Genomic DNA, 15723 nt, shown 5'->3' on the forward strand with positions numbered 1-15723 from the left:
ACCTGTCTCCACAAATTTCCCTTTAGAGAAATGGGAGGAGGGCCGAACGCAAAAGTGGCGCTTCCAGAGAGCCGCACGCCATCGAGGTGGCCACGTGCCGGCAGACTGTCCCACACTTCGGTGGCACTCGGGACACCGGAGGGAGCTGGGCCCGGGCACGCAGGTGGGGGTGGGGGCCCCCTTAGGGGCGGGGTTTCAGGGAGAAGGGGGCGGGGCCGGGACCTGACCGGTAGGTTTGCAGAACCGCGGTGGGCCCTTCCTCCTCCCAACTAGGGAAAGCTCAGACCGTCCCCGCTCCCGGCTGCTACCCGGAAGGAGGGAGGTCGCGCCTGAGTCCCTACCCCGGGCACCCTCGGCCCCCTGGCGGATTTTCATTTAAACGTGTAACCCAGATGTCCTGGCCTCGGTTTGTTTACATTCTTGGGAACTGTTGTGAGTGAAAAAAACGTTCTACATGCTGTCAAATATAGCAGTCTGCGCTTTGGAGGGGCGGGTGGGGCCAAGGAAGGTCGGCTTGAGGACCGACGGGGTGTCCAACCGGTGGGAGAAGCGCGTCTCGTTCACACACCCGCGCACACACGCCCACAGGCTCACCTGCACACTCCCAAGTACACGCAGACACTTAACTTGAAATCTGCTGTGTGCCCGCGGCCCGAGAGCAAGACCCACTGGGATCCGACAGTGGCTCGCGGTTCCCCGCCTTCCCCACCACGGGCATCCACTTCCAGTCCCCCAAAGAGCGCCGGCCCGAGAGCGTGCTTCCCCAACCAAGGATTCCCGAGGGTCTGTGCCACCCTCATCTGGTCCGGAGCGCCCCAGGCTACAGATCTCCCCGCTGACCCGGGAAAGGGGGTGGAGGGAGCATAGGCCTGGGTGGCAGAGGCGCGCGGGTCATTACCTGTTTAAAGACGCTGTCATGTCTTACCTTGACGTAAGACGATGTGTCGGGGACTGTCTGAAACATCCTCGGTTGGTGAGGAAGGGTCGGGAAGGCCCAGGAAGCAACCTGGGTAGGAGAATCTTCAGTCACCGGACAGTACACCACGTGTGAGACGGTGAGGGGTCGGGGTGGGGGTAGGTGATAAAGGAGGAATGCAAAGGGAGAGGACGCAGAGAGTTGGGAGGCTGGTTCCGCCTGGGCCAGCAAGGGAGGATCCGAGTGGTTAGGTAGTGGGCACCCGCCCTGAGCCTCTGCCTCCAGACTTCAGACTAGGAGATGGTGAAGGTTGAGAGCGAGCTCACGCCATTGGGTCTCTTTCCCGCAGCCCTGTAACCCTCCCCTACCCAGATCGGAGACACCCATTTCCCTGGGACCTGGGTAGTTTCACACCTGCGGACACCCGGGGAGGGGGGGCGTCTGAGCCGGAAGAGAGAACGCAGTTTGGATAGAGGTAGGTCTCCCCACGGATGCAGACCAGGACCCCAGGAAACAGATATTTACAGAGCTGCACAGATCTTCTGCCTGGCTCCCCTAGGACCCCACGACTCTGCCAGTGTCCAGCTGCCCCCCTCTTCCCTGCTACTGGGCTGCTTGGGGAGGAAGACTGGCTGTAGCTTCTGGAAGTCTAGGGAGGCCCTTTCCCCCCCAGCCCCTGCTTCTTAAAGAAAACAGTTTTACGGCAGAGACAAAGACAATGAATGATGCAACCTAATTTCTAGTGGCGGAGGAGATGGTGTCTGAAGTCTGAATATTTGGGCTGGTGGGTGCAAAAACCACCCTACGATGCCAGGTGCCTCTGTGAGAGTCTCTCCCTGCCTTGCCAAGTCTGGCGGCTGTCTCTCCCTTTTTCCCTTCCTTCTCTTAAACCATCTTTAACGTGGCAGCGTGCAGCTTCTCCGGCAGCCAATGTGTTTCTGATAAAGCACTTTTCTCCCCACTAACAAATTCCAGCTTTTTGGCTCCTGAAGCCACAACACACATACAGGAGTTCAGGGACCAGGTATGTTCCTTTGGGCTCCTAGATTCCCATTCCCTGCCTCTATCCCGGGGTGCTTGCTGAGAGTGTCCCCCATTTTCTTTGAAAGTTGGAGTGAAATTTGCAAGGGAAGTGAGGGGTGGGGAAGGGAGAGAAAAAAAAAAAGCCCCGAGAGAAGAAGAGAAGAAAGAGTCTCAGAAAGCCTCCCGTTTGCCGGCTGGAACTGGAGCAGGCAGCCGGGTGGGGCGGCGGGAGAGGCGACACCACCGCCCTGCATTCCCCCAGAGATCCCACACTTGAGAACACTCACCTTAGACACCCTTTCCTGTTCAGCCAGCAGGAGCGAAACTGCAGCAACTCCAGGTTTTGGAGTTCTGGGTGCTAGTTCTATGCGCCCAGAGCACCCGATCCTCGATGTGGAATTAAACCTGCTGGCTGCCCGGAGTCGAAGTGTGCCTTTCTCTGCAACGCACCCACACAGCCAGCCTCAGTCCCTGCATGAGCTGGGGGGCTGTAGAAACCACTCGTTGGTCTGTGTGCCCTGCAGCTTTCCTCCCTGACGCCTCTCTTCGTCCCACTCCCCCTTCCTCTCTCCTTTCCCGTCTTTTAATTTGATTTCCGTTTTCTTATCAATATTTCAACTGCTGTCTGATGAATTGTTCGAATAGACAGCCACCCATCTGCCCTTAGCTGCTTTTCCAGAAACCTCCCAGTGGTGCTAGGAAATGTCAAGGAACACTGGGAACCACACACATATCACAGATGTAAAGCCAAGAGGAGACATGGAGACCCAGGCCTGCTTTTATGTAACTTTAGTTTTAAATGATTGCTGTGCAAATAATTATTTCTCAGACTTACACAGTACGACAGAAGTCCTCTTTGCTTTTTCAAGTCCTTATGTCCGGCTTACTTAAAGGTGACTCTTCCCCTTATTTGGAACTCCCCTGGAATACATCCTTTCTGACCTATGTCTTCTGTCTTCTAGACAGCATCTATAAGAGCAAGGAGATTTGCAAATGTCAGAAGCAACCTTATTATGGAGTTTCAATTTTAAAATACATTTAACAACACCCTCGCTCAGGAGTCGTTTCTGGGTCCTTGAGCTTGTGATTCTTAAAAAATTTTGGAATCTGGCTCATTTCTTCACTTCAAGACCTGGTCTTGAATGGGGCTCCACATTCGCTCTTTTAGTTGCCCAATCCAGGGCCATTCTCCACAAAACAGCTGGGCCTCGCCGCCATGCCGGTGAGTTGCCTGTGTGCTCCCCCCTGGGTGGGTGGTTTCCACACCCTTCCATGACTTTGCTTCTCCCGAGTCTCCAAAAACCAGGAGCTGTGCACCCGGCCTCTGCCTAGAACACTTGGCAAGGACCAGAGCAGCTGAACTTGGGTGTGTGTTGGTGTGGGGAGGCGTGGGAAGCCAGGGGTGACAGGTAAGCGTAGAGAGTGTGTCAGTTTGTAAGAACAAAACCTTAGCTTTGTTACCTCTGAGAATTAGCCTCAGTTTCTCAAGCTTTCCCCTCCTCATTCTTTCTTGGGTACCCAGACCCCTGACTGCTTTGGTTCTGGACACTGAGAACATTAACTTGGTACCTGCTCCTTCTTCTCCTCCTCCCCACTCCCCACCCCTCAACTGGCTCTGGAAATTTCTGACCAAAAGCAATTGCTAGGATTCCATTTCTGGAGAAAGCACACTTATCACCCAGATCTCCCCACGTGGGGGGTATGAAGACTGGCGGCAGGGTTATTCATTATTTCCTTCTCAACAATATCCCGATTTTTCTCTCTGTCCCTCCCCCAAAGCTCAACATATTGAAACATTTTGCTGCTTAATAAGAGCAGCCGGGAGAGCTCTGGGGTGAAAGGCCAGCCTGGGACCGTGACTGGGGCTGCCTGGGCTCGGGGCTGACGGCCAGGCTGCCCCCGCCCAGCACATTCCTGACCATTGCTTAGGAAAACAAGACAGGCTTGGGGAGGGGAGGGGACTGAAGTACCAGAGCCAATGCCCCCATAGTTTTGTTCCTGGGATTCGGTGGAGAGGTCATCTTCCCTCCCAAAGGGAACAAACACTATTCCAAACCACCACAAATAAAACAGAAGGTGCTTCTCTGTCAGAGGGTACATCCTACCCAGGTGTCATGGTTTTTAAAGAGAGGTTCTTTTCGGGACAGCTGGAGATTTGAAATTGTTTTCTTTTCACCCCCCTGTCTCCTTTCTTTTCTTGAAAGGGACTTCTAGGAGACCACAGGAGGACCTGCTTCAGCTTCTTTAGATTTCAGAGTTGTTATCACATTCTTATTTGGAGACCTATCTATCCAAGGTTGGCCTCCTTTCCTTAGATTGTAAGCTCCCCGGAAGGCAGTTGTGGGGTTTGTTTTGTTCGCCGCTGGTTACCCCGTGTCCACGCTGAAATTGACAGGCGGCGAAGCGGGACAGTTATCGAACTCTGCCTCTTCTTTCTGAACAATAAGAAGGGGATACGAAACAAACCAAACCAAACCCTCACACTGTAATTAAGGGAAAACTGACCGGAACATTTCACCTGAGTGAACTAATTCATTTTCTGCTTTGTAGGGTTGGGGGAAGTCGGTGCTCACATGCCGACTTCCTTTTTTACATAAGTGGTTTAACCGTGGATCAAGAGATCTTCTCATTCTCCAAGCATCGTGGGTGTGGTCCACTGCCGGAGGTCTGTACCAAACTCTTCAGCATTGCGTGTGTGTGTGTGTGTGCGCGCACGCACATGCATGCATATATGCCTCTCATTTCCTCCTCTTCCTGTAATTTTAAGAACCAGAATGGGTATTCGCACCGAAGATCATGCCATTAATAAAATCTTGGTGGTCCTGGAAAAACAGATGAACTGAGAATGAAGTGAGGACTGATCTGGACTCCCTTTCAGCTAGGGTTTCTGAGCTGGACCTCTTTGCACACGCCAGGCGGTAGGGAGGCTTGTGGATGCCCACCCGGGGAATGCCTGCAGTCCTAACCACCCTGTCTGGGAGTAGGGGTGGGGTGGGATTAAGACCCAGGCTATCTCATCCTCCAGAAGGATACGGCCCACTCCCTTTGTCACCTGGAGCCTTCAATTTGCCAGAAGAAAATTGCTGAAATTGGTAACAGCTGCCATAAGGAGGAGCCTGAGAGAGGAGAGAATGAAGGGAAAGGGGCAGGAAGACTCATTAAAGCCAGCTTATCCCTCTAACTGCTTCCAAAGGGAAAGGGGTGGGGGCTTTCTTGCTCCATGGTTACTGCTCCCTCACCAGCCAGTACCAGGCTGCTTCCTTGGGCCATCGATTTGCAATCCAGAGCCTGGTCTTTAGCAAGTGCCCCGTGTTGAGTTTAGGAGAGTGGGAGATTGGAATCCAAGAAACACCCCCGTAGCGGAGAAGGTTAGTTATCTGGGGGGTGCCACCTTGGGTTCTATGATTCTCAGCAAGGCCATTAGGACTCAACTTCCTTATTTGGCTAAGGAGAGAGCTACAACTAGATCATCTCGAGATGCCTTCCACTAAGAGTATGCTATAATTCTGTGAGATTAGTTAACCTGGGAAAGGATTTGAATCAAAGGCAAATTCATGTTCTAGGGTTAGAAACTGTGGGTTCCGGTTTTAGGTCTGCTCCCAATGAGTAGTGTTATGAACTGAATTGTGTCCCTCTGAAATTCATGTATTGAAAGCCCTCACCACCAATAATTGAGAACGTGAATGCATTTGGAGACGGGGCCTTCAAAGAGGTAAATAAGGTAAAGTGGGTGGGCCTTAATCCCATAGGACTGGTGTCCTTATAAGAACAGGCGATTAGTACACAGAAATGTGGGAGCATAGAAGGAAGACCACGTGCAGGCACAGTGAGACGGCCACCCACGGCAAGCCACGGAGAGAGGCCTCAGGAGAGGGCAAACCCGCTGGGATCTTGATCTTGGATTTCTAATCTCTAGAACAGTGAGAAGACAAATTTCTGTTGTTTAAGCCACCAATACTTCGGTATTCATTATGGCAGCCCTAGCAAACTAATACAACTGGGGAATAGGATTTTGCCATGATCTGGTTTCCTCGAGCAAATAAAAGAATTGACAATGTTGACACACTTCACCCAACTCTTCTGGAACCCTCTGTGATGATCGCTATCTATTTATCGCACATCCGCAATGTTTCTGGCCCCGTGTAGCCTCATGTATAAAGCAGTATTCTGGTCTTTGTGGTTCTTTCCACCCCAAATAAAGACTTTGAAACCACACTGAGTTTCAATGTCCTCTACATTTTCTATTCCCTTTGCTTTTAATGATGGAAAGGAAGGAAGTTGCTTCCTGCTCTTCCAACAAGCAATTTCAGATTTTAAAGGGTAGCCAACAAGATGTCACGCTCCTTATCTCTCATTATTTGTGTCCTCTTGTAGCCCTTGACAGGCTGCAAAGCTAGACTGAGCTCCTGGAAATTACAAGGAGAGAGAAGAAGTGGGAAATCTGCTCAGGGAGATAAGTCCAGGAAATGGAGGCAGTGAGGAGAACAGCATCCATGAGAAGAGCTGTCAGACTGGAGCGCTTCGGATTCTGACGTGTGTGAGCAGGTCAGTCCTTTGATTCCCATCACATACCAGCACACACACACACACACACACATACACACACACACACCCATTCACTCATATTCTCAGCATAACAGAGGATCTTAGGATGGGTGCAAAATAAGGAGCATTCAGAACAAGGATGGAGAAGTGTTGGATCGAGAGATCTGTGATCCGAACAGGTGCAAAAGAAGGGGCCTCTCCTAAGCTAACAGAGTCATCCCTCACCCCCGCCTACAGATCAAACATATAGAAAGTTTCCAAGGACGGGGGCGCCTGGGTGGCTCAGTTGGTTAAGTGTCCGACTCTTGATTTCAGCTCAGACCATGATCTCAGGGTCCTGGGATCGAGCCCTGCACTTAGTGTGGAGTCTGCTTGGAATTCTCTCTCTCCCTCTACCCTTAACCCTTACCCTCACCAACCCCCCAACCCACTCAAGTGCTCTCTCTCTCTCTTCAAAAAATAAATAAATAAATAAATAAATAAATAAATAAATAAATAAATAAAAGTTTCCCAGGACTGTGGATAAAGAGGTGAGGTTACTGGAGAATGAGTAAGACCAAGCATCAAGGCAAAGAGGACCTCTTAAGACCAAAGATTTTATATACATTATATTCTTTCCTTCAATCCCCTTAGCAAGTTTTTCTCCTCCTTAAGTTACCTCTTCATGAATATCAATTAATAACTTTAATTTTATTAGATAATCACTGAGCCCTGTTCTAGCTTAAATTTTTATAATTCTAAAGAGCACATTACTAGTCTCATCCATGATGACATATTTTTAAGTTATTGGGAGACATTATTCATCCTTGCTCCTGTTTAAAAGAGAAAAGAAAAAACCGAGACAACAGTTAGCTGGGCCAATGCCAATCCTTCATAATAATTCAGTACAGTTCCAGGTCAGGGGATGCTTTTTCTGACTGAATGGAATAGTTCATTCATGTAGCCATTCATTCATTCATTCATTCATTCATTCATTCATTTGCCGGGGTGGGAGGATGGGTCATGGGAAGGACCTGAGTAATATCACTTTGCTATCTCTGAGAAGGCAAAGGTTTGCAGAAACTGTGTTATCTTTGCTCTGTCAACCTGGGCGGACTCAACCCTCAGGAAGAGGAAAGAGACCAGAATTAAGGAAAGCATCAAGTTCAGAACCGCTTGTAGAGGGAGTCGCCGTCATGGTGTTGGGGGAATGAATCAGGGATTTTAAAGGATTCGAAACATAACTGGGTAAAGTGGGACAACTGGTGTGTCTACTGCAAGTTTGAGGGGGAGGATGGTTGTATTAGTTGAAAACAAAACATGCTGTTGAGAAAAACCCCACAGGAGTAAAATTATGCTTCCTCTGGCTACCAAGGACACCAGATTGTCTGAAGTATAGATGCTCCCCACTTGCCTTTATAACCCCAATTTAAAAAAGAAAAAAGAAAAAAACCTAGACAAAACTCGAGCTGGGCCCATGCCAATGATATCTGACATAAAGGTCTTTGGGGTATATTTTTTAATGGAGGAGGTAGGAGTGGGGCAAGTTGTGAGAGATATTTGAATGAGGACAGATATCAGTAATATCCCCAATACTAGTACCTAAGGATAGTCTTTTGAGAACGGAAATGCTTTCCACCAAGCACTTCCAACCTCTAGACGGAAAAGACGCTGTGTACATGTTTGTCTGATCACATACGGGTCTGATGTGGCATTATTATTATTTCGGTGACCCTCGACTTTGATAGATGGGGACAGGGGGAGAGAGCATGGCCACTCACTATTACTGCAATGCACGTCATAGCTGAACACAAAACAATGTCCCCCACTTAACACAATAAACACTGGGGACTCACTGCCTTGTGAGTTCCTCTCAGGGAACCTGCTTTCCCTAGATAAGAGATCAAAAGTCGTGGGTGTGTTCTCATTTTCTCGGTGTATGTTTTTAAATCAGACTTTGTGAAGTAAGGTGTCTCCTAGATTTTTGGCTGAGTTCAAGGGGAACATAGGTTTAGTCCGAATCTTCGTTTTTCTTTTTTAAAAGATCGGATTTGCCAGTAACACACAGATGAACCGGATATTTGTGAAATTCTCATTGCTTCAGAGTGATTGGTAATGTGGAGACAGGCAGAATAGGAATTATATTTCACACTCTGTGAAGTCTGCTTGCTGCTTCTGTGGGTGATGATTTTGGTTCTGTTTTATAAAAATTGACAAGAAGAGGAGGGGTGGAATGAAGTGGATTTTGATGAAATAGGTAAGTGTGTAATGCCCCCTCCAATCCTTACCACTCCCTTCTCCGAGTTCTGACCTGGGGGCGGGTCGGCCTATGAGGCTCCCAGAGCATGCCTGGCTTCGTATGGAGCTAGTTCCTGTGTCCTTTTTTGACTCAGCTAGCCACTTAGCTCGCTAGCTGTCTTGTGCTTTTGAGATCCCTATCCTTTGCGTTCTGCTAAACCGTTTACAGAAACAGCATCGCCAGTGGAAAAGCAAAGCCAGGGAGGAGGGTTCTGGCTGAAAATTTCATGGGTCAGCTGAAATGAGAGTCAAATGGGTACCATGACTTTGGCTACTAGCTTGGGGAGCCAGCTACCCCCAAGCATTTTCTTTCTTTCTTTTTTTTTTTTTTAACTGCACCTCTAGATGATTCTCTTAATTTGCCTAGGGATTCCTGGGGTGAGAATACCACTCAGGGTCAAACTTTAGCAAGTTGTCTGCAATGGCTTTCTCGTAAGGGCTGACAAGGGTGGATGGTCCAATTTTTCAGTTGGGGAGGTTTTCGATTTGGAACCAAACTGAATTTTGGCTTGCATCTCTAGAAGAGAAACTGGTCATGGCTGTGGGGCCCAGAACCCTGAGAGATGATACGCATTTGCAATCTTGAGTGCTTATCTCCTGCTGTATCTGGCCTTCTTGCATTTATAAAGTAAATCAGGAAATCTCACCACAACAGGCTTTCCTGTGAGGAGGCTGGCATTTCCTGCCTGCCCCACTGGGGACAGGAATGGAGGGAATACGCTGCTGATGTCAGGTTTCCTCATTTCAGCCCTGCAGCCGCTGTGGGGAGTGGGGGGCAGGGGGGTGCGGGGAGGGGGGAAAGAAGGCACCCACCGAGATCAGCTTGGGTGTGAGTTAGAGCGAAGAAGGTCGTTGTTTTCCTGATACATTTTTCATACAGTTTTCTGACACATAAAATAAGAAAAGAACCCACCCATCATTACGTGTTTGAATACACATACACACGTACACATTGTGCAAATGTGTGTTGCATGGATACTTGGCTGACCCATGCTTTGATGAAAGCCATACACTTCTGACCAACTACCACGAAATCGGTTATATTAAAATTTGGTTGCATTCTGATGTGCCAGGGAAGAGTCCCTATGCATTCCACAGTCTCACCTTTCAAAAATTTCATAAACAAATAATGCTCTTGTAAAGAGAAGTGCCTCTCCCACTTCCTGCACTTAACCTTAGGGTAAATTTTATTTCAGTTTTCATATATGTGTTATTGAAAAGATCACTTGTGTTTATAAAAAATTTCACATACTGCTTCTGTCAAAGAAAGATATGAATGTATATAGAAAACTTGATCTTGTTCTCCTATTATAACATCTAGGTAATATATTTTATGCAGCACTTACAGTCATCTGAGATTGGATGGACCCTAGAGAAATTCATGGTCAATTTTCAGATGAAGAAACAGATTCTGAAACAGAAATTACTTCTTTTTTCATGGCAACATTTAAACATGTTATTTCATTAAGCAACAAGATTATGGTTATCACCACCTTTTTCATGGTGAAATCCGATCATATGTGAGAAACCTGAATCTCTTAGAATCATCTCTTATGTATTATCTAAGTAATGTGTTATAGACATTATCTATAATTATATAAGGAATTTGTCCAACTTTGCAGGGGAACCACAGGGCCTGGCTAGAACTTAGGTCTTTTCCCTTCTAATCTTCTATTTCCTTGTTGAGTTTCCATCAACATGGTTCATGAACTTTCCATCTCCTTTAAGTGGTGGTGGGATTGCTCAACATCAATGCCAATCTACTGCTTTCATAACTCCCTCCTCTCTTCTTCCACGTGTATAACACCTAATGTTGCTTTCTCTTTCCCTTCCTTTCATCCCAGGAGGAAGGGTTGCAAAGATAGGAGAGAGAGAGTTCATGCATATGCACCCAACTTTTCTTAATGTTACCATATTACATAACTACAGTACCATTACCCAAACCTAGCATTAATGCAATACTGGGAAATAAACTTCAGACCATTCAGATTTCATTGGTTTCCTTGCAATATCCTTATTCTGTTCCAGGGTCCAGTCCAGGACCTTATGCTGTATTTCGTTGTCAGGTGTCCTTAGCCTCTTTCCATTGGCAGTAGTTTCTGGTCTTAACTTCTGTTGCATGACTTTGACGCTTTTGAGGAGCATTGGTGAGGTATGATGTAGAATGCCTCTCGATTTGGGTTTGTCTGAAGTCTTACCATGATTAGATAGAGTTATATATTTTGGGAAGAATACCATTGAGGTGCTAAGCCTTTTACGGCACATCATCCTGGAGGGTCCATGACATTGATGTCTTCTTACTAGTGATGCTGACCTCGAGCACTTGATCAAAGTGGGGTTGGCCAGGGTACTCCACTACAAAGTTGCTATTTTTCCCCTTCACAATCAACAAGAATTTGTGGGGAGATGCTTTTTCATTAACAAATATTTTTTGGAGGGAATACTTTGAGATCATGCAAATATCCTGGTTTTCCTCACCCTTTTCCTTACTAGTTTTAGCATCTATTGTGGATTTCTCCTTAAGCAATAATTACTGTGGTGTTCTAATGGTGACTTCACTCATTCCTTCTACATTTATTAATTGGAACTCTTTTTTTTTTTTTAAAAAGAGTTGTTCCTTCTCCTTTCTCTCTCTTTCCCTTCCTTCCTTCCTTCCTTCCTTCCTTCCTTCCTTCCTTCCTTCCTTCCTTCCTTCCTCTCCCCTCCTTCTCTCTCTCCCTTTTTCTTTCTTTCTCTTTCTTTTTTCCTTCCTTCCTTCCTTCCTTCCTTCCTTCCTTCCTTCCTTCTTTCCTTCTTTCCTTCCTTCCTTCAATATGAACTCATGGATATTTATTTTATTATTTGGATTGCCATCTATTACTGTAATTTATTTTGTTCCTCAAATTTCAAATTGTTCCACTTGGGCCATTGGGAGCTCTTTCAGGTTGATTCCTGCATCCTTTTTGCCACACCTACCTGGTCCAAATTTTTTCCTTTAGCATCTCCTTACTTTCTGGCACAAAACAATGCTTCAGAATGATCTTGTGTTTTCTCTCTGCCCAGCCCTGGAATTATCTGCTTCTCCAAGGAGCCCTGGTTTCTTGGATTGGGAATGTGTTTAGAAACCAAGATTAGAGGATTAGTTGTGCTACTTGCTACAGCTTTGAGTCCTTCTCAGCAGACAAAGCAAGGAAATATAACTTAAATATACACACATACCTAGATTTCTTTCTGTATTGCTCTTTCTGTATGTATTCTAATGGAATGCCATAGAAAGGGTGGCTTAACACGGAAATTTATTTCTCACAGTTCTGGAGGCTGGAAGTACAGGATTAAGGTGTTGACTGGGTTGGTTTCTTCTGAGGCTTCTCTCCTTAGCTTGCAGGTGTCCATTGCTCACATGGCCATGGTCTCTCTCTGTCTCTTCCTATAAGGACACCAGTCAATCTTGGATTAGGGCCCCATCCTTATGATTCATTTAACTTCAGGACTTCAACATGTGAATTATGTAGTTCATAACAATCTGTATGTATATTTTAAAATGAATTAATGCTAATACCTCCAATGCCAATCCAGTGCCACAGGATTCATTCTGGGATTTCCTCTTTTCTTATTTGTAATTTCTTTCTCCAACAGTGAGAAATCTGGCACTTACTATCTACAATATATTTATTTATTTGTTCAACCATAGTATACCTATGAAGCCGTTCCAGAATTGCTATTCCATACCCTTGGGAGAAACAGATTCACCCAACTAAAGTGTAGCTGTCTGGTTCTTTTTATGTATGGTTCTTTTTATTTTTAGCTTTACGGTGTCTGGTCAACACACTGTTTCTCAAAGTTACTAGGTCCCGCCTTTCTTAGTCAACCTTTTGGTATGGTTATGTCAATCATTTTAACGCAGTTAGGTTCAGTTGTCATAGTCTGATTTCTGTCTGGGGTTCTGCTGAAACTGGGGTTGAGTTTTTCAATTTATATACAAAAAAATATGCTCTTTCTGGTGTATAGTTCTATGAATCTAGGGAATGTATCACATCACCACAGTCCTATACGACAGTTCCATGACCCCCCCAAATTCTCTTGTGCTGCCCTTCCTCCCACCCCTAATCCCTGACAAGCACTGGAATTTGCTTTTCATCCCCAGAGTATTGTCGGTTTCATAACGTTGTATAAATGGAGACACACGACATGTAACATTTGGGTCTGGCTTCCTTCACTTGGCAAAGTGTATTTCAGATTTTTTCATGTCAGTGTATGAACGAGTAGTGTGCTCCTTTTCATTGCTGAGTAGTATTCCTTTGTTGGTAGTACTCTTTGTATGGATACGCCATGTTTTAGTGATCCACTCACCTACTGAAGGACAATTAGGCCATTTCCAATTTTTGGTGAATATGAATAAAGCTATAAATATTTGTGTATAGGTTTTTGGTTGTATGTAAGTTTTCAATTTGCTTGGGTAAATATCTAGGAGTGGAATTTCCGGGCTTTATGGCAAGTGAATACCTAGCTTTATAAGAAACTGCCAAACTCTTTTCCCAAGTGGTTGTGCCATTTTGCATTCCTACCAGTAGGTTTGAGAGCTCCAATTGCTTTTAATACTTCTGAGCATGTGGGCACTTGGTTGTAATTTGCACTTCCCTAATAACTAAGCATTCTGAATATCTTTTTATGTGTGTGTTTGAATCCACACATCTTCTTTGGTGAAGTGTTTTTTCACCTCTTTTGTCTTGGATTTTATTGTTTAGTTCTTTTTGAGTTTTTTTATTTTTTGTTTTTTTTTTTTAAGTAGGCCCCATGCCCAGCATGGAGCCCAACATGGGGCCTGAACTCATCACCCTGAGATCAAGACCTGAACTGAGACCAAGAATTGGACACTTAACCAACTGAACCACCCAGGTGCCCCTAGTTCTTACTGAGTTTCGGGAGTTCTTCATATACTCTGGAAACACATCCATTATCACATTCATGTTTTTTTTTTTTAAGATTTTATTTATTTATTTGAGGGAGAGAGCACGCATGAGTAGGGTGAGGGGTAGAAGAAGAAACAGAATCTCCACTGAATAGGGAGCCCAATGTGGTGGTGGATCCCAGAACCCCGGGATCATGACCTGAGCCAAAGGCAGATGCTTAACCAACCGAGCCACCCAAGTGCCCCTATCACATTTATGTTTGCAAATATTTTTTCCATTTTGTGTCTTGTCTTTTGATTCTCTTAACAATGTCTTTCTCTGAGCAAAAGTTTTAAATTTTGATAAAGTTTGGTTTATATTTTTTCTTTTATGAATCTTGCTTTGGTTGTCATATCTAAAAAACTGTTTGTCATTCTTAAAATCATGCAGATATTCTCCTGTGTTTCCTCTAGAAGTTAGATAACTTTAAATTTTACATTTCAGCCTCTGATGTTTTTTGAATCAATTTTTGTATAAGATATGAGATATTTGTAATAATTTATTATTTAATTATTTAATATTTTGCATATAGACGTCTAAATGTTCCAGCATTATTTGTTGAAAAGACTACATTTTCTTTATTGAATTGCCTTTGAACCTGCTTCAAAAATCAGTTGATTGTTGACAAAACGAAAAGACAACCTACAGAATAGGAGAAGATATTTGCAAATATTTTATCAGGTAAAGGGTTAGTATCTAAGATCTATAAAGAACTTACGAAACTCAACACCCAAAGAACAAATCATCCAGTCAAGAAATGGGCAGAAGACATGAACAGACATTTCTCCAAAGAAGACATACAAATGGCCAAAAGACACATGAAAAAATGCTCAACATCACTGGCCATCAGGAAAATACAAATCAAAACCACAATGAGATATCACCTCACACCAGTCAGAATGGCTAAAATTAACAAGTCTGGAAACAACAGATGTTGGCGAGGATGCAGAGAAAGGAGAATCCTCTTACACTGCTGGTGGGAATGTAAGCTGGTGCAGCCACTCTGGAAAACATTATGGAGGTTCCTCAAAAGTTAAAAATAGAGCTACCCTATGACTCAACAATTGCACTACTAGGTATTTACCCCAAAGATACAAATGTAGTGATCCAAAGGGGCACCTGCACCCCAATGTTTATAGCAGCAATGTCCACAATAGCCAGACTGTGGAAAGAGCCCACATGTCCATCGACAGATGAATGGATAAAGAATATGTGGTATACACACACACACACACACACACACACACACACACACACACACAGAATGGAATATTACTCAGCCATCAAAAAAATGAAATCTTGTCATTTGCAATGACGTGGATGCAACTAGAGGGTATTATGCTAAGTGAAATAAGTCAACCAGAGAAAGACAATTATAATATGATTTCACTCATATGTGGAATTTAAGAAACAAAACAGAGGAGCATAGAGGAAGGGAGGGAAAAATAAAACAAAAGGTAATCAGAGAGGGAGGCAAACCATAAGAAACTCTTAGCTATAGGAAACAAACTGAGGGTTGCTGGAAGGGAGGGGGGTAAGGGGATGGGGTAACTGGGTGATGGGCATTAAGGAGGGCACGTGATGTCATGAGCACTGGGTGTTATATACAACTGATGAATCACTGACCTCTACCTCTGAGACTAATAATACCCTATATGTCAATTAATTGAATTTAAATTAAAAAAACCAGTTGACTGTATTTGTGTGGGTGTATTTGAGTTCTCTATTCTGTTCCATTGTTCTCTATGTCTAACTTTCACCAATACCACATTGCCTTCATATGGTAGCTTTGTAGTGAGTCTTAAAATCATAGTATGTATGGATAACATGAGTCCTGGGACTTTGTTCTTTTGCAGGATTGTTTTGGCTACTCTAGTACCATGGTCTTTCCATGTAAATTTTAGAATCACCTTGTGGATTGCTGAGGTTGTTTGGGGTTGTGACGAACCTACAGGAAAACTAAGGGAACTGACATTTTAACAATATCAAGAAACTTAATATTTGTGTGCATCTTGTTCTTTTTTTTTTTTGGTT

The 15723-nt window shown here is 44.9% G+C and overlaps 1 protein-coding gene and 1 long non-coding RNA gene across 6 annotated transcripts in view; one reads left to right on the top strand and one right to left on the bottom strand.

Moving 5' to 3' along the window:
* FLI1 (Fli-1 proto-oncogene, ETS transcription factor) overlaps positions 1-2582 on the bottom strand; it is a 122318-nt gene extending 119736 nt beyond the window's left edge. The window contains exons 1-2 of one of the 5 annotated variants that reach the window (XM_045783767.2): positions 2227-2582; positions 899-1006 (exon numbers count right to left, since the gene is read on the bottom strand). In XM_045783767.2, the coding sequence (XP_045639723.1) occupies positions 899-964 (66 nt within the window). In that variant the 5' untranslated portion in view covers positions 965-1006; positions 2227-2582. Of the gene's footprint in view, positions 1-898; positions 1198-2226 lie in introns of those variants that run through there. The other 4 variants (XM_087868284.1, XM_045783765.2, XM_087868285.1 and 1 more) reach the window with 4 other exon arrangements.
* The window catches only part of LOC123783195 (uncharacterized), a 52143-nt gene that overhangs the window by 7520 nt on the left and 28900 nt on the right, over positions 1-15723 (top strand). The window contains exons 3-4 of the long non-coding RNA XR_006777155.2: positions 4490-4604; positions 6314-6484. This is a non-coding gene — a long non-coding RNA (uncharacterized LOC123783195). The remainder of the gene's footprint in view (positions 1-4489; positions 4605-6313; positions 6485-15723) is intronic.

The sequence above is a fragment of the Ursus americanus genome, chromosome 16 (assembly GCF_024610735.1).
Source record: "Ursus americanus isolate L20-20 chromosome 16, mUrsAme1.1.p, whole genome shotgun sequence".
NCBI lineage: Eukaryota > Metazoa > Chordata > Mammalia > Carnivora > Ursidae > Ursus > Ursus americanus.